Source organism: Melanerpes formicivorus, unplaced genomic scaffold (genome assembly GCF_026170545.1).
Source record: "Melanerpes formicivorus ecotype bairdi unplaced genomic scaffold, bMelFor1.0.p_v2 SCAF_11, whole genome shotgun sequence".
Lineage (NCBI taxonomy): Eukaryota > Metazoa > Chordata > Aves > Piciformes > Picidae > Melanerpes > Melanerpes formicivorus.
Window position 1 is genome coordinate 13,291,102 of NW_027142363.1, and position 26,956 is coordinate 13,318,057.

General features: G+C 43.3%; 2 protein-coding genes across 6 annotated transcripts; one reads left to right on the plus strand and one right to left on the minus strand.

Moving 5' to 3' along the window:
• Window positions 1–5,304: 5,304 nt before the first annotated feature.
• SETD4 (SET domain containing 4) lies at window positions 5,305–18,251 on the minus strand. 2 transcript variants are annotated; one of them, XM_068144577.1, is made up of 11 exons: window positions 17,940–18,251; window positions 16,705–16,804; window positions 15,825–15,920; window positions 15,240–15,277; window positions 13,641–13,729; window positions 12,555–12,984; window positions 11,501–11,675; window positions 10,749–10,830; window positions 9,928–10,008; window positions 8,807–8,930; window positions 5,305–7,802 (listed from the first exon to the last, which is right to left on the minus strand). In XM_068144577.1, exons 2-11 carry the CDS (start codon window positions 16,772–16,774, stop codon window positions 7,686–7,688), a joined length of 1,302 nt encoding a protein of 433 aa, XP_068000678.1. In that variant the 5' UTR covers window positions 16,775–16,804; window positions 17,940–18,251; the 3' UTR covers window positions 5,305–7,685. The 2 variants fall into 2 exon arrangements, with proteins under 2 accessions (XP_068000678.1, XP_068000679.1); XM_068144578.1 differs by lacking the exon at window positions 13,641–13,729 and having other exon boundaries at window positions 12,555–12,737; window positions 17,940–18,247.
• Window positions 18,007–26,492, plus strand: LOC137444179 (carbonyl reductase [NADPH] 1-like). Of its 4 annotated transcripts, none has more exons than XM_068144583.1 (4): window positions 18,007–18,091; window positions 19,912–20,227; window positions 22,139–22,246; window positions 25,450–26,492. In XM_068144583.1, the coding sequence occupies exons 2-4, from the start codon at window positions 19,942–19,944 to the stop codon at window positions 25,884–25,886; spliced, it is 831 nt and encodes a 276-aa protein (XP_068000684.1). In that variant the 5' UTR covers window positions 18,007–18,091; window positions 19,912–19,941; the 3' UTR covers window positions 25,887–26,492. The 4 variants fall into 4 exon arrangements, with proteins under 4 accessions (XP_068000684.1, XP_068000683.1, XP_068000680.1 ...); XM_068144582.1 differs by having other exon boundaries at window positions 18,061–18,091; window positions 19,905–20,227; XM_068144579.1 differs by having other exon boundaries at window positions 18,084–18,174.
• Window positions 26,493–26,956: the final 464 nt, after the last annotated feature.

Consider the following 26,956-nt stretch of genomic DNA (forward strand, 5'->3'; position numbering starts at 1 on the left):
GTCTCTTCTTTTTTTAAGGGGAGGGAGAGTGTTCATCCTCATACAGTGATCCTTCCAAGAATTTTGAAATATATATTAACAAGAAATAGTCAATACTATAATATGATTTTCCACCTACATTTGATGTTTCAGCTCAAAACTTCTGCAGGGATATTCCTGACTTCAGCAAAGGACTTCTGCCACACAATCCCTGATTACTCTCAAGGAGGCATTAAACAGGGACTCACTTGTTCACAAGGTCCACAGATATGAATGCAGTGGCCTTAATGTTGTTGTGGGGGTCTATTTATAAGGCCTAGGTGGCCACAGCATGTAGAGGTGACATGTATCAGAATGTGCATGGAAGCAGATGAATTGCCTGGCACATGTACATAAAGCCCAGCATGTGTGGGAAGGAAAGGGGAAGAGGAAGGGGAAGGGGAAGGAACCCTGAACATACATAAATCAGATTTTGTCAGCATGCTTTGGACTACAGCTGTGTCTAATGAAGCCCCAAGGCCAGATACCAAAACCAAGGTGTAACTCTGTTTGAGACATGTGGAATTAAATCAGCATAAAAATGACATGGGATGAACTGGTTTTTCACAGGTTTTGCTGGAAGCAGCCAGGGACAGAGACAATGTTATGCCTCCTTGGGGGTCAGGTCAGCCTAGACTGTACAACCACTCTGGTCTCCAATTCAGTTAAGCTCAATGTTGGGTTCAAAATTTCTGAGTTTCTATTGTGATTTGCATCTGGATGCATGAGAACACAAATCTCTGTATACCTCAGTATGCTGCTCTCCCCTTCCACTCTCATATTCTCTGAACACATTAGCCATTTCAACCAAATGTGACATAAAAGAGCAGTCTCAAATGCCACACCTACTCTGTCTTTGTAAATGCTGTTGGCTGTATGCTCAAACCCCAGCTCTCTGACCATCCACCCCACTTCACCTCTGAGGAAAAGACAAAGGGGTGATCATGAGAGCACCTGGGCTGAAATGCCAGAGGAAATCTGGGGACTACTCATTTATTTCTATTTCATCTAATACATGTGTCCTACATCACTGGACAGCTCCACCCCCAAGAGCATTGTACCCCTGTACTCTGCACTGGTTAGGTCACACCTTGAGTACTGTGTCCAGTTCTGGGGCCCTCAGTTTAAGAAGGACATCGAGACACTTGAACATGTTCAGAGAAGGGCAACAACGCTGGGGAGAGGCTTTGAGCACAAGCCCTATGAGGAGAGGCTGAGTGAGCTGGGATTGTTTAGCCTGGAGAAGAGGAGGCTCAGGGGTGACCTCATTGCTCTCTACAACTACCTGAAAGGTGGTTGTAGCCAGGAAGGGGTTGGTCTCTTTTCTCTAGCAACCACCACCAGAACAAGAGGACACAGTCTCAAGCTGCACCAGGGGAAGTTTAGGCTCAAGGTGAGGAGAAAGTTCTTCCCAGAGAGAGTTGTTGGCCATTGGAATGTGCTGCCCAGGGAGGTGGTGGAGTCACCATCCCTGGAGGTGTTCAAGAGGGGATTGGACATCCCCCACAGCAAATTGCTGGCCAAGCTGTCAGACCATGGCCTGGATGGGAGCACACTGTGATGGGTTAGGAACTGGCTGGAGGGCCAGTGGTGGATGATAGATTGGACATGATGATCTTGAGGGTCTCTTCCAACTTGGTTTATTCTATTCTATCTACAACCAGTCCTTCTTTCTTTGTTAATACCTGGTCCAGCATTGCACTCCTCCTTGTTGATTTTTCAGCTACCTGCAGGAGAAAGTTGTCATCAGTGCACTGCAGCAAGCTTTTGAACTGTTTGTGCTTGGCTGTGTGATCTTTCCAACTAACATCAGAGAGGTTGAAGACACCCATGAGCACCAAGGCACTTGATCTTGAGGCTCCTTCCAGCTGCCTGTAGAAGGCCTCATCAACAGCTTCTTCCTGGTCTGGTGGCCTGTAGTAAACACCCATAACTGTATCACGCATGTTTGCATATCCCTTCACTCTTACCCATAAGCTTTCAATGCTGTCACCATCTCCCTCTGTGTTAAACTCAAAGCATTCTAGTTGCTTATTCACCTAGAGAGCAACTCCAGCACCTCGCCCTGTCAGGCCTTCCTGAAAAGTACATAGTCATCCACATTCCAGTCGTGGCAGCAGTCCCACCACGTCTCTGTAATCGCAATGAGATCATAGCCCTGCGACTGCACCCAGATTACTTCATCCTGTTTGCTTCCCAAGCTTCTTGTGTTGGTATACAGACACTTCAGAGATTTAGCAGAGGAGTATCTGTTACCATTGTGGGCATCATATCATCCACCATCCCCTACAGCCCCTGGGATAGCAGTGGAGCTGGTACCCTGCCTCACAATTGTCCCAGGATTGTCTTCAGTGAGCCTGGTTTTCCCCTCTTCCCCCTTCAAAATTAGTTTAAAGACCTATCAATCAGCCCTGACAGTTCTTGTCCCAGGATGCTTTTTCCTCTTAGAGACAAGCATTTCCTATCTATAGTCAGCAGGCCTGGGGTCTTGTAGAGTGATCAAAGAAGCCAAAATCCTGCCATTGGCACCAGTCCCAAAGCCAGGCATTAATCTGCTGGGTAATAATTTCAAGGAAGAATAACATGAATCAACTCGAGAGAGGAGCAACTCTAGTTGTCAAGTCAAAATACAAAATAGTTGAGAACAGATTGAAGATTAAAAAGCTTCAAGTTTTACTTGAAATCAGCAGGAAATGGGGAAAAAAAGGGGGGGGGGGGAAGACACAAACAAACCTGCATTTTCAGCTATTTATCTAATAGCAGTCACTAAGTATCACTGAAGACAACACATTTCACTACTAAAAATGGAATAAACAGGATTATAATTGCATGTGTATGCACTGTAATTTCTTACCTCTCTGTAGTACAGTTGCATCATCTAGTGGACAACACAGGGATTGCTCGAGTTTTACACAGTTCAGACTGGAGTTCCATGGAGTATCTTTGATTTTTCTATTTAATATAGCTCATTGCAACACTTTCTGAAACTTAATATTGGAATTATACACAGATATCCACTAAAACATTCAGTGGAATTGACTAGAAATGGCAGGGGTTTTTTTTCACCCCAATCCACAGAAGACTGATGCTACATGAGCTTTGTTAAGAGAGAGAAAATCGAGTCACTCCAGCTGCATTCAGCCACTGAGCTCTGATTTCTCTGCTTTGGTACTGAAGTTATAAAAGTCATTTATTTTTATATGGCTCAAATCCAACTGCTAGTCCAAACTGAGGGAAAATTTATACATCTTGTAGTGTCCTCCCTACTCTAATCATGAGGTCTGTGGTGACAGGTTGGACTCGATGATCTTTGAGGTCTCTTCCAACCTTAGTGATACTGAATACTGAATAATTTTGGCTTGTATTTATTGTGCAAATAAACTCATAAAGTTCTGTTAGGACAGTTTTCCCCTGGCTAGAGTTCATTATCTTCACCACTGTAGCCACAGATGCATCAAGTGCAAACAAACACTTCAAATTATGCCAAAGTATAACACTTTTAAAGAGGTATTCTTTACCTTCCGGGTGGGGAGGGGCTACATACCCTAGGAGACATCATTTTTAAAAGCTCTTTCTTTGCAAATGTCATCTTTGAAATGTTTTCATAATGTAGCTAAAAGCTTTAATTATCAGCCTGTGAGAGTTGATACTCCCTTATCTTGTCCTGAAGCAGACAGGTCTAAAGGCACTTAGCAATGATGGATGATCTCTACACATTACTGTTGAAGAAAACTGTAAACTAGAAGCCACTTTCTGTAGAAGATCAAAGAAAAATCCATGCCATATTTACATAAATTGACACAGGAAAGACACTGTCATGAGGCTTCATGTTTATCATTTTTCAGTGACTCCAGACTGTACTAAATCAACTCTCTCCTCTCAAAAAAGAGGGGGGAAAAAAGTCACTCTGTGCTATGTCTGCCTCACAATTATCACAAGAAAAAAGCTTTCCTCATTACACCTACCCAAACCCAGGGTTTTCACTGCAGTCACAGAATGCGTCCCTGCTTTAGCTGTGTTTGAGCCATACTTCACAAGCTGGATGAGACTGTAGCTCACTACCATGGTCTATATGAAGTTTGCACTTACCATGCTAAAAAGCTGGGGTCTACTGCTACTGTTGCTGAGATTTGCAGATACAACCTCCAAGGCAGTTTACACAAAGACAACACAGCCTTTCCACACTACTACTGCGGCTAAATCTCTTCTTAGACTAACACAGAGCCAAATGTATCAGCATGTCACTAAATCTGGGCAGTTAAGATGTTTGCAGCTCACTGGGGCTCTAGTTAGAGACTGAGTAAGCATCTTCACTCTTGAAAACTCAATTTATTGTTCTGTGAGACAGCTGGAGAGCACTCCCAGTGCAGTTAGTTCTTCAGTCACTCTAGCTCTTAGCCAAGCTTAGGCTGCCCTGTCTTGCACATAGTTTAAGTTTGATGCAAAAAAAAACCAAAGAAAGAAAGAAACAAAAAAAACAACTTCAGGTGTTTCCAACTAAACACAGATACAGATAAATGCTTGGTCATGATCTGGTTTATTCCTGCAAAAAATCCATTGCTACTGATGTGTGCTATAAAAGCACCAGCTTCAGTTTATTCATAGAATCAATAAGGTTGGAAAAGACCTCAAAGATCATCATGTACAACCTGTCACCCAACACCTCATGACTATTAAATCATGGCTTCAAATGCCAAGTCCAATCCCCTCTTGAACACTTCCAGGGATGGTGACTCCAACACCTCCCTGGGCAGCCCATTCCAATGGCTAACGACTCTCTCTGTGAAGAACTTTCTCCTCACCTTGAGCCTAAACTTCCCCTGGCACAGCTTGAGACTGTGTCCTCTTGTTCTGGTGCTGGTTGCCTGGGAGAAGAGACCAACCCCCTCCTGTCTACAACCTCCCTTCAGGTAGTTGTAGACAGCAGGAGTTTGTTTTGACATTAAACACACACAGATAGAGATCCAGAACACTTGCTACAGTTCTTAAGGTAAAGCTGGGGGCTTACTGCTGTGCTTACATGCAAGAGACAGACAAGCAGTTCATACTGTCAATCCTCCTGCACTGCCAGATCCCCTTCCTGCATTCCCTGGGGGGGCATGTAGGAGTCATGGTAGAAACCATATTCAGACCACCTGGTATAAATGTGCCATCTAAAGTGCAGTACTGAAGTAAATAAACTTTCAAAGTAGTACCCATCTTGCATGACACATTGCACAGAGGCTGCTCTTAAAATACCCATCTTTGGAAAAGAAGAAGAAAACAAACCAAGCAAACATTCTTATCTTCTTTAATTTTGGTACCATTTCACTACAAAATTTTCAAATGAGAAACACATCTGTTCTTAGAGAATGAAACAGGTTTTATTAAGTGCAAGTAAGATGTCAAACAGCCCAACTGTAATCATCAGAACTGCAGGACATGTTCAAAGCAAGGATGCCTCCAGGCCAGGACTCTATTTCTCACAGTGTCCACCAACACCTTAAGAGAGCAAGCACAGGTCAAGAAGTTACAATACCTGCCATTAATATCCTCCCAACTTTCAAGTATTTGAGCTCAGGGGACTACACAAAACCAAAGCTGTTTGTCTGGCTGGTAACTGCCAACAGCTTCCATGTGTACATGCACCCACATCAGCTCTTGTATCTGTAGTCTTAGCAACCTCAGTGGATTTTCTAATCACAAATGACTTCTTCAAGCTTCCTTTGAAAGCCCTTACTTAAACTGTTCAGCCACCATTCACCCTCTTCATGTCATCCTTGACTTCTGTAGACCTTTCTGCAGACCTAATCTAAATGAATGGGCACAGAGTCAGTTCAGGGCCTCAGTTACATTTATCTCTGCTGTAGCCAAGCTCAGCAGTACAGAAGGATCCTTCTGCAAGGTGACGAGAATTGTCCTTGGTGAGTTAGCAGAGACTGAACTCCCAAATCCAGACATCTTATCCCAGGAGGTACTTCAGAATGGGACTGACTGGAGTATAAAATATGGCACTCAGTGACTTCCAGGGGTTTAAACTATGGTTTGCCCAAAAGATGTAATAAATGGGCTTCCAGCTCCAGAGAGCACTCTAGTTCCTCCCCTAACCCATCCACCATGCCCTCTGCTCTAAATGTAAACTAACCACACACTGTCAGCATTTCCATATGAATACAGAAAAGCCAAGTGTACAAGAGTCCCAGTGCATCAGGCAGGAAAAAAAAAAAAAAAAAAAGAGCTTATTTTCAGAATTTCCTAATCCTAGGAAAAGGTTAGGAAGATGGTACCTCAAAACTAAGAACTTTTGTCTTTAGAAACTGAATAACAGTAACTGTTACAGTTTTCGGTTCCTGCAGGCTTTTGAATCTAAACCAACACATCCTTCTAGGTAAGGAAGGGCTCTTCTCAAAGCTCCAGGTATCAAGGCACTTACTGTGCCAAATAGCCCAAGGCAGGGGGAAAAAATGAGCAGGGAAAGGGAAAATCCCTAGGCTCCAATTCAACCAAGTTTACACAATGACATTCTTGTTCACCTGGTATTAAAGAAGTCTGAAAGTGTATTCGAGCTTGAATATCTAAGTTTCCATTTGCTACATTTCTTTCCTTAAATTATATCATTAGCTAGAATGCATTTACTGATGTATACCATTTATTTCAAAAGTAGAGAAGTCTTGTAGAAAATAAAGCAATATATGTACAAAAATAGAACCATTTTTCAAACACAGTCCTTACAAAATGCTATAAAGTAATGAAAAAAAATCTATGAGATGTGATCCCCCACAAAATGGAAAATAATCACAACACAATCACAATCATAAATGAAGTTTTCCCAGCTTAAATAAGGGTCCTGCCCTGAAAAACCCTTTGAAGCAGCCTCACTTCTCTAAATACATGGAGCTCAAGCTCCTTACTTAAGCAGAACTAAGACTGAAAGGCAGCTCGTGAGACTATCCCTCTGTAGACAAGATAGGAACATGTGATTCACCAGAAAGGAATGGAAACAGAATTAATTGCCTGGGTGGTCTTCCAAATGAGAAACAGAGTTCAAAGTGATACATCCTTTCAATTCTCATTCCCAGCAGGAGGAGACAGAACACAAACCAGTGAGCATGAGAGTACAAATGGGAAATTTGCACTTCCTGGGCTGAAACTGTAAAGGGAATGACTTGGACCTGGTCACAATAGCACTGATCTGTGTTCTAGTCCACATCACTCCAGCAATGAGCAGACACTACATGGAGAGATCTGAGGGGAAAAAAAGTAAAGGATCACTCTTCCTTTTTGTCAAGTGCCAGAGCTCAAATGCATGCTAAGACTGCCTGCTTGACCCTATGATCCACACTTTAGCCAGAGAGGCAGCTGTGAAGCCTAGGACTGCTGAAGCCCACAGTCCTGGGACTGCTCAAATTACCCCAGCAGCCAGGATTTCAACGAGATGTGATCAATGTAATGTGTGTCACCCTCTACCATTTGGGCCAAACCTTGTACTGCTGAAGGTCTGCAAAGAACAAAATGAGACTTAGGTGCTGTGTGACCCAGTCAACAAAACTAGGCATATTCTGTGACTTTGTACATTATTCTTTGTTGTGCAAGTCCATTGAAACAGTTGAGCAAGGCACATCCATGGCAAATGAGCTCATATCAGCCACAGCTATCATAAGTCCATAGAGATGAAGTTGCTGCCATATTCAAGTTGCAAGAACCTCAGCTGATTTTTGTAGTATCTTCAAATCTTCCAAGCGTAGTGCTTCTACCAAAGCCAGGTGTTCTTTGAGGTTCTCTTTCATTCTTTTCAACTGGGAAATCTGAAGTTTATACAAATGAGATGAAATCACTAAAAAGATTATTTCATATAGAACATGAACATAAAATTTGTGGAAAGATTATCTGTGGTAGGGATTCTATGAACTAGGTTAAAATACTACTTTTTTAGTCTTCCACAATAGACATTGGAATAGTAAAAGAAGAAAATAAAGGGGTAAGAAGGTCAAAAATGAGGAAGGAAAGGGTTTTCCTGATATCAGGGTCCTAAGTCCATACTGTCCTCAGGATTTTGCTTGAGACCAGATGCACCTCATACTCTGTGCATGTATGTATTTCTGTTGCAAAAGTGTGGTTTTAATAACCCTTTTCTGTGATATCTATCCAACTTGACATTAAGTACACATTTGTTTGCCAAAATGTAGAAAGAAAGGAGAGATTGGTTCTCTAAAGAGCACAGATCTGCCTCACAGGAAACTGGCTGACAGTTCATTTGACTTGCCCAGATTTAACAAATACAGCACTCCCATTCTGCAACAAAGCACTCGTGGCAGGTCAGCAACATCTTATGTGCCCGCCTCATACAAGTCTGCACTGTATTTTAACATCATAGAATTGTTAGGGTTGGAAAGGACTTCAAGGATCATCTAGCTCCAACCCCCCAGCCATGGGCATGGACCCCTCACACTAGATCAGTTTGCTCAGAGCCATATCCAGCCTGGCCTTAAAAACCTCCAGGGATGGGACTTCTACCACCAAGAAGTAACTTCAATAAACACATTGATACTGCAGCCAGAGGAAAGTTAAATACTTTTCACTTGTTTACAGGGTTTCATAAAAGCTTTGTAATATGGTTCCTCTCTTTGCTGCTACCACAAATCCTGCTGAGCAATTCGGTGCCATCAGTCACACTAGAAACAAGTCCTATACCACCTCAGTGTAGTCCATTCCCTCTATCATTCTGTTCTCACCCAGAAAATTACACTGCTGTACATTTATGCTAGGAGAGACAGGAATCTGGGCTACCTTGTTCTTCCAGTCAAATTACCTGGAGAAGGGCATGCTGTGTCTCCTCTATCAAATAATGGCATATTTTTGCTGTTATAGTCAAAGTCTGCTGTTCATTTTTTGCTGAAATTACATCACCAAGCAGCGTTCTCCTCCAGCAAGTACTAGAAGCAAAATGTTTGAACGATACACAGTCACTTGCTGTACTCCCCAGCTGAATGATAAACATATGGTTATGCTAAGAATAACATTGCTGGCATAAGGCAGATAAAGACAGCGTACGTGAAAAAGGCATGCAGTATTCAGATAGGAGCCTGACAAGGCAAGCAAGAGAGAACAGAAAAATTGAGTGGTCTGGAACAGCACTTCCAATCTTCCACCCTTACCCTTTCAGCCAAAGTCACAGTCTGAACTTGGACCAATGCTCCTGGTCTTTACTACTCTGCTATGCTGCCAGCAGCACCAGCAAGGAGTAAAAGCTATCCACTCAGAACTTTCAAGTGTGGCTTCTGCTAAAGTTCATCTCACATGGGCTTGAAACCAGTATCACAGGGATATATTTTGTTCTTACAAACAGCTTATTCCATTCAGCAGTGAATCTTCAAAGCATAAAAACCAGCTTTGAACATGAGAAAAGATTTCTTTTTATTTACTATTACAAGCAAAGCCCAGGTAAGCCATTTTCTATTAATGCTGTCTGAGGCAGATTTGTCATTCGGAACAAATAATGAAACCTGTGCTGACAACCACCGGAGATGAATTTCAGCAACTTACTCGGCCCTAGAATTTCAGAAGCAGCCTGTGGAACACACGCTTTGAAGTAGTCAAACAAGCATCAATAGCATTTAAAGTCCCATCAAACAAACTTGAAAAAGGTTTGGACCTTAGGAGCCTTTGGAGCCTGGACCTTAAAGTGGTATCTGCCTCTCAGAATAGAAAGGGAAAACAAGAAAGCAAAAGACTAAAACAGCAAATGAGCAATGACTTTATATTGTCTACTGTTCACTACCTTTCCCTTTTTCTCTTCTCACCTGGAGTCAATGACATACACACAGGAAATCCAAATCAATTGTCACAGTATCTCATATCCAGCCAGCAAAAAACAAATAAATGAAAATAGCACATGCACACTGTCTAAGCATTCTGAGTACCAAAACGTACAATTCATCTGCTGCAAGACTTAACAACTTCAGAGCTGTCAGGAGCCTCCAAGATGGTCCATCCCATCCAAAGGTCAGGTTTCTAAAAAGTCAAAAGTGGTGAGATGCAGAATGTATAGGTGAACTTATATAGAGTGTGATAGCTTTCTTCCTGATCAATGTCAACAGGGCAAGATCTGCTCCTCAGAGCTAGAGGACTCCTCGACTTCCCTTACTCTGCTGCTGTCCACAAACAGGTATCACAGTAGCACAGTACAACTAAGGTTGGAAGAGACCTTGAGGATCATCGAGTCCAACCTGTCTCCACAGACCTCATGACTACACCATGGCACCAAGTGCCACGTCCAATCCCCTCTTGAACACCTCCAGGGACGGTGACTCCACCACCTCTCTGGGCAGCCCATTCCAATGATGAACGACTTGCTCAGTGAAGAACTTTCTCCTCACCTTAAATCTAAACCTCTCCTGGCGCAGCTTGAGACTGTGTCTCCTTGTTCTGGTGCTGGTTGCTAGAGAGAAGAGACCAACCCCTTCCTGGCTACAACCTCCTTTCAGGTAGTTGTAGAGGGCAATGAGGTGACCCCTTGATCATCCTCTTTCCAGGTTAAACAATCCCAGCTGACAGGCTGTACCTTGAAACCTATCTCAATTTTTGAAGTAATAAACACCAATATCAACATTCTGCCACAAACAGTAAGCAAAATGGTTTGTTAAAAAAATTATTAGTATTATTTTATGCTGGATTTTGATATTAGAAACAAAATCTGACTCCCAGAAAACCTGAAAAGAAAGCTCACAAACAAACAAACTCCAGATACCTACTCTAAGAAACCATGATCCTTTAAAATGGAAAGTTTTGCATTTCTCTGCTTGTCCAGTGGTGGGAAATATTTGAGGAGAATATCTGCATAAAAACACATGTCCGATATTTAAATAAATGGTATGTAAAAGAAATCACAATCCTCAGTTCTGAAATGACACTTCAACCACACTTTTCAAGCAGCTACAGGGCAAAGAACAAAAGCTGCTACATTTTGGTGAACTTCAACATAATCAAAATCGTATCTACTTCTCAAGAGCTATCAGCAATCTCTGGATTGTATCCTTATAATGGAAATCCTGACTTGAAGTAATCAACCACTCTCAGCAACTTCAGCTTGTGAGGATCAGGACTTCAAGACTGAAGTCAACGGTACAGTCCAAGATGTCTTGGAATGTCTACGTATGTGCTGCTTGGAACCACAATTTGACAGAAAGACAAGTTATCAAAGAACACTTGCAACTTTAACTCTCCAATCCTTAAATTCTGTGCTGTTCAAAGTGCTATCAAACCCTTTTCCACTTATTGGAAATACACACTCAAATACCTTGATGGTACAAAGAAACCCCAAATTCATAATGTCTTAACATGCATTGTGCATGTATGTATACACACACGCATGAACCTCTTCACTGTTCTTATATCAGCCCTATTTATGGACATCCACTGTTGAAGACAGACATGCATTAACAAGCTCTGATGCTCTGCCTCCATTAGTGTGCCTTTCAATGTCAAGACAATCTATAAATCCAACCTGATGAGACATAAACACAGCTATGAGGATTATCCATGGCAATAAATCCATATTCCAGCAGCAGTCGCTGATTATCATGAGGCCCATAGCAGATGAAGACTTCTTCATATTTTTTGCATTGTGAATTTGTCTGAATTTCATAGCTTCTTGTCTGGTCATTAAATGCAGCCTTTACCTTTGAGAAGTTAAAAATAAAAGGTTTTACACTTGGCAGGAAGACAGGGTGTAAAGGAATCACATCCTCAATATCAAAATCCAACAGCACTGAACACTTCTCTCACACCGGAAGAAAACAGCGTTACTGATGTCTGAAAGGGCAACCCATTAGTATAAAGAACAACCATCAAAACCTTAGTCTGGAGGATGTATCACCCACTGTGCAGACTTATTACAGGGGGTTCAAATCCACAAATAAACATGGCTTCATGCAGAGTTGGCCACTTTTGAGCTGTCCCAACTCTGCACTGGCACATAGTCTCCAACAGAAAGTGGAACTGCCCTATATGCTTTCCCAAGGCTGCTCAGAAGCTTCAGCCAAAGGTCAAGTAACACAGAGACCATGTAACTTGAGTTTTGTCCTAGGAGCAGAGCCCTTTGGGAAAGCAGCGTAAGGTTAGGAGGAGACTGGATGAGGCACTTGGTGCCATGGTTTAGCTGATTAGATGGTGTTGGGTGATAGGTTGGAGTTGATGATCTCAAAGGTCTTTTCCAACCTGGTCTGGTCTATTCTATTCTAGAATAAACAGTTATATTTAGAAGTGTCTCATTCATTCTCCATTCATACTCTGAATGCAAGTCTCACCCAGCCATTATGGGCTCTCCCTGTCACTTTGACTTTTGCTACTTACACTGAAACATTTGCATCATCTTTACTCGATTGCCTTGAACTCGAATAACAAGCTCCAGGATATACACAAACAGTGAGTTACTCAGCCTGCTCATGTACTCAAGAGATACTTTCCCAGTATGAGATCTTTCACTGACCTCCAGACACTCCTAACCCATCACATTGAGACAGTGCATTTACAAATAAAGAAATTTTGTGTGTTCTTACCTGAACATTTGGACTGTGGTTTAGCAAATCTAAATACGGTGCCAATGCATACACATCTGGCTCAAGAGAAAAACATTCCCTCTGTGAATGTTTCATGTATATTGTCCTGGTATTAATAGTGCACCAAGCCCACTCTAGAGCATGGTAGTTAAAAATAGTTCCTGTGTTCTCAGCAAACAAAGGCTGCAGGGAAGAGAAAAAAGCCTTGGAAGACATGTACAACTCATGGACCATTGCCCTCTGCTCCTGAGCCTTCTTTCTTAAAGGTTCAGGAAGAAGGCTTACTACATCGTGCTCCAAACAAACAGGGCAAGTGTAGGTCTTGGGTAAAACATCAAGATATGGCTTCCATTGAGATCCTTCACCAGCATACTTCTCTGCTATTAAAAATGTGCACAGTGCTATCAAAGGAGATACAGGAGGCTTCCATCTATTAGAAAATAAAATAAGAATACCAATGTAGCAGATACACAGAGGTGAGATAGGAAATGGATGCAGCAGTAATTTGTCCATCTAGTTCTTTTAAATGTTATAAATAGCTTCTATTTCTAACTCCTTTGTAGTTCATCTCCAAATTCTTCTGGGGCTGTAACAGCTGATTTGTAGTAACAACTTCAAGCTCACCTCTTGGGTTGTTGGTTTTCTTGGGGGGCAGGGGGAAGGGTTAGGGTTTTTTTAGGACACATCACAAGTACTCAATGACCAGCACAGGTCTTTGTTCCGAATTTTCCAAAAGGCCATGCTCAGATCACTGTTTTGCAACTCCATTTTATCCTCCTTTTCCTACTGAAACATACGCACAAACTCCCCATAAGCCATTCATAACTGGCATTTAGATTCAAGCTGATTCCAGAGGCAGGTCAAGTTCAACCCCATGCCTTCCCTCCAATTCTGCCTAGCTAAAAAGGGGATGCTCTGAGTCCAAATCTTACAAATCTGAGCGCTCCACACCTGTGAAAGTTCACAAGAAACACACAAATTAGGGTATGCAGTTTAAAGCCCTAGCACCACTTAGGAGGATTAATCTGTTAATAAGCAACACACAGTAAAGGCCAGCTTGCCCATAAAGCATCAATTTTCACTTACTTCATAATGTATTCTCCCAAGCAACTACTAAGGACAGTGCTGGTGGTGAGTAAGCATTTCTCAGGCAATGAAATAATCAGATCTCCTGCCTTTGAGGGGGGGAAAAAAAAAAGGGGGGGGGGGGGAGGGGGAAATCACATGAAAAGAATAGTAGAAGTCAAGTGTAAATGACTTATCTGCTACACAATTTCAGAACAGAGAAACATTCCTCAGAGAGTATCAGCATCAGGAAGCAAACAGATGTGATGTTGAATTTGATGGAAACTGGGATATTTGAAAATAGCCTCAGTGCAGGGAACAAGGGTGACTGGAGTTAGTAGGAACTGTTTCTCACAGAAAGATAGCTGTTCAGAGATTTGGTGCCTGGCTACACACTTTCTTCATAACCAAAATATTTTAGGTTAGGTTTCACAAACAGCTGAACTTCTATAGACATAGCAGTATGGGGTAAGGATATTTTAGGTCACGCCTATCCTGACCTTGTTTGTTGTGCATGTAAATTAGCTTTCATGCCTGACTTGAGCAATATGTATCCATGCCCGTAGGGAGAGGATGTGAATCAAGTCAATTGTCTCCCCATTCCTATTCTGAGTTTCCCTATATTACTCAAGCCCAAATGAGTCTAGGTCTCATTTCACTTACTGCACACAACCTGAGCCTCTGGCTTCAACTGCTGACTCTAATCCTGAACTAGCACTGTTCTCTACACATGACTTCTTCACTCTACCTCCTTCCCACCTCTTGCTATGCTCTCTCTTTCACATAAGGTTTGGGATCTGATTCCCCATTATATGATATACTATTCCCATACCAGTTAGGTAACTCCTCCTACAAGCCTTTTTGGTGAGAGGCACTTCTCAGTCAGAATTCAGTCTTTCTGCAGCAATATCTGAAGAGCAAATTATTTTTCCTATTATTCCACTTTCCTGCTGGGAACATCTGAGAAATAGTGGTTTTATTAGCTAGTCTGTCAACAAAGAAGAGGGCTTTCAAAGCAAGGTTAAAGCTATGGTTTCATATTATGGCTAATATAATCTAAAGCCAAACGCTGCTTAAAGCTCCATCCCTTTTCCTCCATTCCCCTCCCCAAAACACCTCTCCTCCTTTTGCACCACCACTGGTATGACCAAGGTAGATTTCAAAGGCCAAAGATATCAAAGTTAATATTTTTTTTAAGAGAGAGTTTTCTGATAGTTTAGTTCCCTGACACAATTTACCATATCAGTACTGAAGACTGCTACAGCCAGTTCAAAAGAAGTTGTGGGAGGCTGTGGGTGAGAAAGAAGGTGTAGAGCAGGGAAAGGACCTGCTCCTAGTGTCAGTTAGCCACTGATTGCCTTAAACTGAAACACAAGTCTACATACATCCAAAATCTCTGCAAATGAGTAAAGGAATGTCTTCATCCAGCAAGCCCTCAGGCACAAAGGGCATCACCTTGCAGATAAGGCAACACTGCAAATCCTGGTATTAGGCCAGAAATTACATTCATAACAAGGCCTGTGAAGACCTCGTCTGGAATTTTGAGTAATGCTTGTTGCAAAAGTCATTGTAACTCAAAAGAACCTGAGAAGCTCATGCATCAGACTCAACATTACTAACCTGAATAGCTCTTGTTGTCATCAGTCCTCTTCCTGTTTCTGAAGCAGGTACAAAGAAGATGTTTAAATAAATAGTTTTGAAACACAATCTACACAGATCAAATACAAGTATATACCTTTACTGCAAACAGTACTAAGTGAATCCCAGCTCTAAAATCTTTTCCTTATCTGTGTCACTAGATCTGCTAAATTTACATGGGAAAAAGAAGATAAAGAAATGATAACAAGGTTAGGTTCAAATACAGGCAATACTTAAAGAGATGTTACGTTCTTCTTTAAACTTGTGCTACTAACACAGGTAATTCAGCACAGGTGTGCATGTTCTGCAGCACACCAGAGTATACTCAAAAGAGTTCTACACAAGATCCTCTTCATAAAAGAAACGACTTGCACTATTTTGGGCCTTCATATCTATTTGTTTATATTAAATGACATTCACATCCATTTGCCAGAAATCCTTAAAAAACTAATTATAACTGATTTTTTTTCCTCATGCTACCCAGGTATGTGATCCATAATGAAAGCAAGAATCTGAAATTCTTAGAACTAGAATATTTTTATCACCAGTAAATAACTAAAACATTACCCAAGAACTCTGCTGGTCTTAAATTACTGTCTTCAAAACCTCTGTCTTTCAACCACTTCTTAAGCTGAATGTACTCCAGCTTGTGACTGCAGTTGACTAAGAACAAAAAAAAAAGAAGGGATTAATGCTATAAAATAGCACTCTGTGGCAAAATAATGGAAATTGAAAATCTTACTGCATAGTCTTAAAAACTGTATTTTGGATATTTTAATATGGCATAATAAGATAGCAACTCAAACTAGCTTACCAAGTTCTCAGGTCTCAGATCCTGGTCTTACCAGGATCTCAGGTAGTCAGGATCTCAGGTAGTGATAGGACTAGGGGGAATGGAATGAAGCTGGAGGTGGGGAGATTCAGGCTGGATGTGAGGAGGAGGTTCTTCACCATGAGAGTGGTGAAACCCTGGAATGGGTTGTCCAGGGAGGTGGTCAAGGCCCTGTCCCTGGAGGTGTTTAAGACCAGGCTGGATGAGGCTCTGGCCAGCCTGATCTAGTGTGGGGCGTCCCTGCCCATGGCAGGGGGGTTGGAACTAGATGATCCTTGTGGTCCCTTCCAACCCTGAATGATACTATGATACTATACTATGAAGTTCTGGGCTTCAGAGGACTGTGAGCTCTCAGGACTGTAGGAGTTATTCAGTATATTCAAAGGTTAAGGAATTAAGAATAATGGAGTAGCTGCCATTAGCTGGAAAAGAGAGCTCACAATATTCACTACACTCTGCTTGAGATTGTAAACTAATGGTGCAATATTTGAAAGAGAAAACTAACAGGTATTAATGCTATTTTCAAAGCACAATGGTGTTTGACAAACATACACCACAAAATGACGCCTTGCAACAATGGGTTATTTTGTTTAGCAGTACTTCCACAGACAGTACCTCCATCCACAAAGCTCTGCAAGCATTTTCTTCGTCTTTTTCGACCTGTCCGACCTCTGCATTTCTTCATATTTAGGAGATTTTGCCTTATTTAGACAACCTGCATTTAAAAAATAAAGAAAGTTACTTAAAAATATTTAAAATCCCTTTCAAATCCCGTGTTTCTTTTATCTCAACAAGAGAAATCAGAGCATTGCTTGTTTGATAAGCTGGCTCTCAAAAGTTTAGAAAATGCACTACAAGCAAACCCCTAAAGAAGGGTGGGTGACAGGGACAAGGGAAGACAGGAAGCCTTTATCTCCAAATATTATCTTGGCCAAACCATGGCCTTAATCCTCTAAACGAAATGGAACACTGGTGCTGTGTGCACAGAGTGTAAGTTTTCAAACAGCAAACATATCACCGCTATAGAAAATTAATTAGCATAAACAGCCTCTGCAGTTTACTTCTTTGAAGAACAAGAAGCACAGAATGGAACTCCTGGACTTGAAAGCCTTTTCAACCAAAATGATTGTTTCTATGGTCACACGCACCGCAGAAAACCAGACTTTTCGCACATCACCACCCCCAGGAACCCCAGTCCGATGCAGCACCGGGACACTACACCTCTGCTCAACAGCTCCAGCGTGCATGACAGGTGAACTGCATCAACCTTACTCCTTATATTTCCATCTGTTGTTGAAATGTGTTCTTAATTTCCCCTTGCAAATATTGCCTTTAATTGAGCCTCCGAAGTGCAGATTTTGCTTGAGGGCTTACAAGGACGGGTGACACCAGCACACTGGTTTCTCCCCGCCGAGGCACTGCCTTCCCCAGAAGTCTGACCATCCTGACCCCAGGGCTGGGGAGGCTGTTTGAACATCCCCCTTCCCCGCCCGGCACAAGTCCCCCTGGCTGACAGCGAGGGGAGATGCCGGGCGCCTGTGCCTGAAACTGCCCAAGGAGCCACGGCGCTTCCTCGTCGCACATGTGGGCCTCTCCTCCCTCTCCCGCGCCCACCCGGCTCAAGCTCCCTATGGTCTGACAAAACCCCGAACCGCCAAAGCGAAGCGGCGCGGCTCCTGTGCCCTCTCGCATTTTAAGGCATTGAAGATTACCAAGAGAAACCCTGGACGACTCGACAGCCGCTTCGGCTCCCAATTATCTCCCCAGACTAAAGTCGCGATGGAGGAGAGAGCAAAAGTAAACAGCATGCCGTGCGACCCCCGCAGCCCCACCACCCGCCGCTGGCCCACCTGCAGCAGAAGACGCATGGACCACCACCACGGCACTGCCCGCTGCCGCTGACAACGACGCCCCCTCCTCCGCCCGCACACACCGCCCCTGCCGGCAGCGGGAGGCGGGGCTCCCTCGACGCCATCTTAGCTGCCTTCGACTTCCTTTCGCGGTGAGTCTGCGGGTGGGAATCCGCTCGGTCTCTAGTCGCCGTGCAGAGCTCAGGAGCGAGCGGGGAGGCACCCGGTGCTAGAGGTGGGTGAGGCTGTCCCTCCGCAGCCGCCTCGCAGCTACTCGCTGTGCTGAGCTGAGCAGTTTGGGGGCGCTGACGGCCTCCCGTCTGTGCAGGGCTGGCTGCTGGGATGCCTTGCATTCACGTGAGGAAGGGAAAAACGGTCCTGAATGAAATGTGTGTGTTTGCAGGGGGGTGGGACCTTGATGGTGTTACGGGGAGGCTGTGAGTAGGCCCTGGTGAAGTCAGTAGCCGGGCAGGCTTTCCAAAGCTGCTTGGGATTTCATGCTCGCTGGGTGGCTGCCTGTGGTTACGGGCTCGTCTGGAAAGGAGGCGGCAATTAAGAAGTGAACAAAACCAGCATTTAAAAGTTGCTTTTAAGGGGGGAGTACATCTTTAAATGTGGTTGGGTTTTTTCCCCCTCATTGAAAAAAAAAAGCCACAACACACACACACACACACACAAAACTCAGGCTTTGTCTCTAGAGCCGACTGGTATCTTAAACAGAAGAAACGTTGTTTGTAGTCAGACTGGGGCCCACTGTTTCCTGATGAAAGCTCTAGAATTGGTTCTCCTGCCTGACACTTGAGGATCAAGCCATTCCCTTTTTTGAGCCTGAGTTTTCCAGCTTTGATGGTCTCGGTGTTTGAACGGAACCAGCTGGCTGTCCTCGAGCATCGAACATCGAGTGATGTTTAAGGCTGGGGTCAGAGTGGCTGGAGAGCAGCCAGGCAGAGAGGGACCTGGGGGTGCTGGTTGATGGTAGGATGAACATGAGCCTGCAGTGTGCCCAGGCAGCCAAGAGGGCCAATGGCATCCTGGCCTGCATCAGAAACAGTGTGGCCAGCAGGAGCAGGGAGGTCATTCTGCCCCTGTACACTGCACTGGTTAGGCCACACCTCGAGTCCTGTGTCCAGTTCTGGGCCCCTCAGTTTAGGAAGGAGGTTGACTTGCTGGAGCGAGTCCAGAGAAGAGCAACAAAGTTGGTGAGGGGCTTGGAACACAAGTCCTATGAGGAAAGACTGAGGGAGCTGGGGCTGCTCAGCCTGGAGAAGAGGAGACTCAGGGGTGACCTTATCACTCTCTACAACTACCTGAAGGGAAGTTGTAGACAGGCAGAGGTTGGTCTCTTCTCCCAGGCACCCAGCACCAGAACAAGAGGACACGGTCTCAGGCTGTGCCAGGGGAGGTTCAGGTTGGATATTAGGAAGAAGCTCTATACAGAGAGAGTGATTGCCCATTGGAATGTGCTGCCCAGGGAGGTGGTGGAGTCGCCGTCATTGGAGGTGTTCAGGAGGAGACTTGCTGGGGTGCTTGGTGCCATGGGTTAGCTGTTTGGGTGGGTTGGATTGGTTGATGGGTTGGACGCGATGATCTTGAAGGTCTCTTCCAACCTGGTTTGGTTAATTCTAAATAAAGTTTATTCGAGGGAATCTATATTCCTGTAAGGTCAATGTGCAGAACTCACACCCATCACAAGTCAATGTAGTACTAAAGATTAGTCATTTACTTTATTTTGTTTTTTTCTTTTGTTCCCAACCACTGATTGGATTTTCTTCATAACCTGTAACACCAAACATACATTTCTTTGCATGTACCTCATGCTACATTATTAAGTTACAGTTACTGTGCACTCTATCTTAGTTTTACATGTTTCAGAGTGGAATGCTAAATGGGATTGTAAAGGAAAAAATACTTTAATTCATTTTCAGATAGCTGTCTGTGTCCATCAATGTAAAACTTCCTTTGCAGTTTGCAGTTATCATCGCTTTGGTATACACTCAGAGCAATGTCCAACGTGCCAGTGGCTGTGGTGACCGGTGCCAACAAAGGGATCGGATTTGCAGTTGTGAAGGCTCTATGCAAGCAGTTCCCAGGGGATGTGTACCTGACAGCCAGAGACCCCGGCCGTGGCCAGGAAGCAGTGGCAAAGCTCCAGAAAGAAGGGCTGCATCCACTCTTCCATCAGCTGGATATTGATGATCTGCAGAGCATCCGAGCTCTCCGTGATTTCCTAAAGGAGAAGTATGGAGGGCTGAATGTTCTGGTTAACAATGCAGGAATCGCTTTCAAAGGTAGGAAGAGGACTCTCTGGGATAGCCCTACAAAGCCATGTGGAGAACAGCAGTAGATGCAACAAGGATTTTACAAAGCTACTTACAACAGAACTTCTGTGCCAATGCCATATTTTGGCTTCAATTTTTTTCTTCTGAGATAGGTGTTTCTACCCCAGCTTGCTTCTTGCCTCAACAGATTTCTGCTACCATCCCAGAATTTATGCTTTCCTTTCTTTATTGTAGTACTGTTGTCATTGCTGTCTGTCAAATTAGATGTCAAGGTAAACCTAATCTTTATTGTTTGGGTTTTGTGCTGCACTACAGTTAGTCCAGCAAAATCCTTAGTCCAGCAAAAACCGTTCATGCATGAAATGATTATGTATCTGTGGGTTGCCTTCTGGATTAGTTTATTGTGAGAGCAGTTACTTTAGTAATGACTGTTCAATCAGGGGAGTGTGTATCTTTCAGGTGTAACAAGTATCATAGCATGTTAAACGAATGAGTGGCTTTTAGAGTATAGGGGAATCTTCCCTCTTACAGTGTGGTTAGGGAAGCAGGATTTTGGAGTTGTGTAGGTTTTTTGGTTTCTTCTCCCTCTGTTGTAACTCTGGGCTGTGGTCTGGCTTCATGCCTCAAGTTTAAATGCAAGCTAGCAATTTGCAAAACTAGATGACATCAATGCCTACTGCTTCAGAGTATAAGTCAACCATTAAAGCTGGGTTTTTGCACTTAAACCACAAGTGCCTTAAATATTAACTGACCTGTTACTGCTTCTGTTGAGTTTACATAGATCTGGGCAAGTGGAGACCTGCAAGTGACCTGAGCAAGTGGAGACCTGCTTAATCTATGTAGGTGACCTTTTATCACTGCAGAGGTAGAGACTGTAGCAGAAGTACAGGATGCCTAACATATGGCTTTTAGCTGACCCAAATTTTGTTGATGGTGGCAAGCTGTCAATTCTGCCTGGTGAAATCATACCCTTACAGTGCAGTTCCATTGTCTGCTTATGCTTACCTAAATCAGATTCCTTCCTAGGTGCTAGTTCCCACTCTCTTGCTTGTGCTAGAACAGATCCATCAGTTCAGGGGGTGATTTTTGACACATTTACCAGGTTTAAGGCTGGTTGGCTTTGGGTTTGTTCAGGGTTTTAGGGTTGGGGTTTTTTGCTTGGGTTTGGTTTTTTTGGTGGGTGTTTTCTTCAGCTTTTGTGGGTTTATGTTTGGTTTGTTGTTGGGTTGTGTTTTTTAAGACTGCACCAAATCTTACCTTTGCATTCATTATAGATTTTTACAGTGTTACGGTTCAGCACTGGTCTGACTTTAAGCCCCATCTAAGTGTCAGGATATAAATGCAGTTGTCTGCCTTGTTGTTGGATAATAGTACTAAGGTGATGATTTAACTTCACATCTTCAGGGGCAGCATCCTAGATTCAGCATCTTCCTTTCTGATTACCTTTCTGCCCCCTGTGTCAGGCTGGCTGCAAAGTGCTGTACTGTGCATTTAAGAGGAGAGGGCACCTCCAAGTTTACTTTGTGCAGGCTCTGAGCACTGAGTGTGAGTAGGTAGGTACAGCCAGGTCAGTGGGCAGGTTGGGCAGCATACCCTGCAAGAGCAGTTTTTCCTTGTCTCTTGCTTGTAGAAAAACAAATGGCCTGTGGGCTGGCAAATGACTCTAGAGATGGATACAACTGGCTGTTCTGGAGCACAGTTAATATTTTCAGCTAAGAAGTGAAGACATAAACAGTGCATTACTAATTTTGCAGAGCTATATGATTATATATCCATTTCCTTGACATTTAAAAAGAAGGGAACTAAAATAAACTTTTGGGGTTAAGTAGTTAGGTAACTTCCTTTCCAACAGTAGTATAATTCTGATTATTTTTTTTTCCCCTTTTTCTCTCTGCCTTCACTACCACCACTTATGAAAAGTTCACGACACAACTCCATTTGCAGTCCAAGCAGAGGTTACGCTGAAAACAAACTTTTTTGGAACCAGGAATGTTTGCACAGAATTGTTGCCTCTTATGAAGTCTTATGGTAAGTGTAACTTAAGCAGAGAAATAGTTTTATGTGAGTTTTGGTCCTCATTAAATGGGAAAATCCTGTCCAGTCTCAAAAGCACACTGCCTCATAACAAGGGGAGTGCACATTGCTGCGCTGCAGGCAAGAGAACAAATGGCCTTCCATGACCCCCAAAATGTCTCTGCTGTGTATATTTACATCTGCTTTCAAGCTGGTGACATTCTTCTGTTATGGATTGAAGTGAAATTCTCATGATGCCCTTAAGAAGACATGAAAAATGTGCATGTCTTCTGTCAGTGATATGCATGCATGTAGTGGGTTGAGAGAGAAGGCCTAGCTTTCCCTCCCCCACAAAGAGGAAAAAAAACACAGCTAACTCAGTCGGAGAAGCAAAAGGGATGCTATATTTACAAGCAGTGCAAAAATGCAGGTTTGATATACACAATATATACAGTATTTACAATATATATACAGAAATATACAGCAAAGAAAAATACAGGAACAAAATTCCCTCCTCCAGACAGAGGAGGGTCCCCCCGTGTACCCTGCTCTCTCCCCCTACCTCCCTTTTTTCCCAAAAGGGGTTAGAGAGAGAAAAGGCAGTTATTAAGGAAGAAAGGTTTTAGTAGGCCTCATGCAAATTGATGCAGGATTAGTGCTTATCTTATCCAAGGTCGCTCTGGCTAGGTACCCAGACCCAGAAGCAGGCCAGCAGGAAAGGGAGAAGGAAAGGAACAGAACTGAGAAAAATTCCAACTGCACTAAAACTTAAAGCTGCGTTCTACCAATGCAATTCATTTAGACCTGTCTTTGTTTACAAAATACTCAGCCAGAGTGTCCCAGCACTGTCCCTTTCTTAAAGGCACAGCTCAAATGGTCACATTGCATAAATTAACTGCTTTGGAAAGGACCTTGTGATGACACAACTAGGATATGGAACTACCTGTAAGCAGTGTTTCAGCTGATTTTGTTGTGAGATGTCTATCCTTGCTACTGCTGAACAAACCTCAATAGGCTTGGTCTGTCTCTTGTCTGGATCACAGCCTCTGCTGTATTTGCAAGTGTGTAGTGATACAGTTATCAATGGCACTTGAAGATGGACACTAAGTTACTGTGACTTGGTGATGTTAACAGCGACTGGAAAAAAAACCTTTTTTTACTGAAAATGGTAAATAGAATGGACCAGGATCAAAGAACATAGGTGCATCAATAGTAGAGTTGTTTGCAATGTGCAAATCTGTGTTCTTTTGGATGGCTGCCCTGCACAGACTGCTCATGCTTTCAAAACCAAGGCAATACTGGAGGTAACCTATGCTACTGACATATCATAGATGATTTGAAAGGAGGATATTTAGGTCTGATACCCACACCAAGTATAAGAGGGTTGTTTGGGTTTTTAAATACAATTCTTTTCAGGGCTTGTAATCATGAGATATTGTATTAGATACCTGGATAAGTGCTTGCTGCTATGAATGAAATGCTATCTATACCAACATTAAGTACCTCTAGGTTTTCAAAAGAAAAATGAGAGAAAATTTGGGAAATATTAGTCTCTAGGGAAGAAGGAAAGGATAGAGTAAAGCTGATGGGAAAGAGAGTAAACAGTGCCAAAATTGCAATTTAGTTTTCTTCTGCTAAGGGTAAAGGACAAATGTGTTGATGAAGTAATAAAAAGAATGGATTAATTTCCATGGCTTTTAGGATCTAAGTCCTCATGTTTATTCTCTAGTTCATCCCCTGAATATCTGAACTAGCAAGAAGGAGGGAAACAGTATTAACAAGCTGGGGGCAAGAGTTGATCTGCTGGAGGGTACAGAGGCTCTGCAGAGGGACCTCGACAGGCTGGACAGATGGGCAGAATCTAACGGCATGAGATTTAACACATCCAAGTGCCGGGTTCTGCACATTGGCCACAACAACCCCATGCAGTGCTACAGGGTGGGGTCAGAGTGGCTGGAGAGCAGCCAGGCAGAGAGGGACCTGGGGGTACTGGTTGACAGTAGGCTGAACATGAGCCTGCAGTGTGCCCAGGCAGCCAGGAGGGCCAATGGCATCCTGGCCTGCATCAGGAACAGTGTGGCCAGCAGGAGCAGGGAGGTCATTTTGCCCCTGTATACTGCACTGGTTAGGCCACACCTCGAGTACTGTGTCCAGTTCTGGGCCCCTCAGTTTAGGAAGGAGGTTGACTTGCTGGAACGAGTCCAGAGAAGAGCAACAAAGTTGGTGAGGGGTTTGGAACACAAGCCCTATGAGGAGAGGCTGAGGGAGCTGGGGTTGCTCAGCCTGGAGAAGAGGAGACTCAGGGGTGACCTTATCACTCTCTACAGCTACCTGAAGGGAGGTTGTAGACAGGCAGATGATGGTCTCTTCTCCCAGGCAGCCAGTACCAGAATAAGAGGACACAGTCTCAGGCTGCGCCAGGGGAGGTTCAGGTTGGATGTTAGGAAGAAGTTCTATACAGAAAGAGTGATTGTGCTATGGAATGGGTTGCCCGGGGAGGTGGTGGAGTCGCCATCATTGAAGGTGTTCAGAAGGAGACGTGATGGGGTACTTGGTGCCATGGGTTAGCTGTTTGGGTGGGTTGGATTGGTTGATGGGTTGGACACGATGATCTTGAAGGTCTCTTCCAACCTGGTTTGGTTTATTCAGGAGGATGAGTGAGTTACTGATGCAGCTGACACATTCCTCTGTACTAAAGTGCTGGGAGATAAATATCTTACTGTAGTTTTGCATGCTGGAATTTGTAAATCTTTGAGTAGTCTCTGTACAGCCAATGGTCTCACTGCATTAAGAACTGGATTGCTTTAATTGACTTGTGTAGTATTCTGCCTTTTGAGGTACATTCTCATGGCACTTCACTCAGTCTGTTGCAGAATTGGGTTTCCACCAGAATTTTAAGAGTAAAGTCTAGCTGCTGTTACTGAGAAACCAACTTACTATGAATATGCCTGTAGATTATAACAGGCTGTTTCCTGGAAGAATACCTGAAGCTTGATAGAGAGTTTTTGCAGTTTCACACCTTAGATTACCTTCTGTAATGGAATTCTGTAGAAACATCTGGCATCAAGTTAACTTCAGAAGCTCTGAAAAATAGCCCACAAAATATTTTACAGGAATTGGCCTACATAGTGAATACATAACTGTAGAGGATGATCAGTCCAGTGTCTGGGCTTGGGTAATGTGTGTAAAAGTAATCAGTCTGTATTCTCTTTTACCAGGTAGAGTGGTGAATGTCTCCAGCATGGTAAGCAGCTCAGCTCTAGGAGGCTGCAGCCAGGAACTACAGAAAAAGTTTCGCAGCGACACAATCACTGAGGAAGAGTTAGTGGGACTCATGACCAAATTTGTGGAAGATACAAAGAAAAGTGTGCATGAGAAAGAGGGCTGGCCAAACACTGCCTATGGGGTATCTAAAATTGGTGTCACAGTCTTGTCCAGGATTCAAGCCCGGATGCTAAATGAGAAAAGGAAAGGTGACCACATCCTTCTCAATGCTTGCTGTCCTGGATGGGTGAGAACAGACATGGCAGGTCCTCAAGCCACTAAATCCCCAGATGAAGGGGCTGAGACCCCAGTTTATTTGGCCCTTTTGCCTTCTGATGCTGATGGTCCTCATGGCCAATTTGTTAGTAACAAAACTGTTCGACCCTGGTGAGTTTATGTATGGGGGCCTGTGCTCTGGTCTGGCATTTAACTAGAGCAGTCTTGTGCTGCAAAGTCCTCTATTGCTATGACATGGGTTACAGTTATGGTGGTACTCCTCTGGGATTGGGTCAACGCTTAGGGTACCCTCACCTTGCTCCCTGCATTGCTCAAAGTCTTGTCTGTGGGTGTTCCAGCTCAGCAGGTGATACAAGCTAGTTTGATGCCCTAACATAATGGTGCCTAACCTTGTTTACCTGATTTTACTCTTAAGTCATTGCCAGTCCTTCTCCCACACTCCAGAGACAGATCTCTGACATGGAATTAGGATGAGGAAGCAGGTGCCTTATGCCCTCCAGCACAATAGATCTTTCTAGGGACCGTTGCTAATACTTAAGGTCGTGCAGAGCTTCGTAAAGGGAGAGGGAGTTGTTCTGAGATCTGGAGTCTGACTTGTGTATGGAGGGTGTGACAAGACCAGAACAGAATCACTGCTGTATATAGATCCCTTGATATCTGCACAAATTAGAATTGTGTGAAAATAGCAGCAGCATACAATTAATAGAACTTAATTGTTTGGCTTTATGTATATCAATAAATACTTACTGATTTATATTCATCTAACTGGCTTATTTCAATGCTAAAAACTGAGAGTGTTTGAAATTACACTTTAGGTTTTGTGGCTAAGTTCATAGCTGGCATGAGTGATGTTCAAACTACATAAAAAGAAAATAAGCTACAGAAATTGAGACTTTCAGGTCATTTATCACACAGGAAAATTTGTTTCCTGTAGAAACCTGGATTGAGTGTGTTCTCCGTGTAGTAAAGGAAAATGAACTATAAATGTTACACTGATATTACAAAACAGGTGTCGCAGTAACCAAAACAAGTGATCCGAGCAAAATTACAGCTAGAGGAAGAATTGACATGGAGAACACTGAATTTGGTTTTGCATTTTAAATGTTGGTTATTGCATTTCAAATGCTTGATCCTGAAATTGCAGGGATCAGCCTCCATGATCAGCATCCAGAGCTGAACTGCTCCTGTGGCAGTTGGGTACGGCAGAGCAGCATTGCTCAGGGG

What these genes read in the sequence shown, in the direction of transcription:
- SETD4 (XM_068144577.1), bottom strand. Translation starts at nt 16,774, where the DNA reads ATGAAGAAATGCAGAGGTCGGACAGGTCGAAAAAGACGAAGAAAATGC. An exon ending in TGACAACAAGAGCTATTCAG is followed by an intron (nt 13,730 to 15,239) that starts GTTAGTAATGTT and finishes CCCCCCTCAAAG; the next exon opens with GCAGGAGATCTGATTATTTC. An exon ending in AGTCTTGCAGCAGATGAATT is followed by an intron (nt 8,931 to 9,927) that starts GTACGTTTTGGT and finishes TTTTGCTTCTAG; the next exon opens with TACTTGCTGGAGGAGAACGC.
- LOC137444179 (XM_068144583.1), top strand. Translation starts at nt 19,942, where the DNA reads ATGTCCAACGTGCCAGTGGCTGTGGTGACCGGTGCCAACAAAGGGATC. An exon ending in TGCAGGAATCGCTTTCAAAG is followed by an intron (nt 20,228 to 22,138) that starts GTAGGAAGAGGA and finishes ACTTATGAAAAG; the next exon opens with TTCACGACACAACTCCATTT. An exon ending in GCCTCTTATGAAGTCTTATG is followed by an intron (nt 22,247 to 25,449) that starts GTAAGTGTAACT and finishes CTCTTTTACCAG; the next exon opens with GTAGAGTGGTGAATGTCTCC.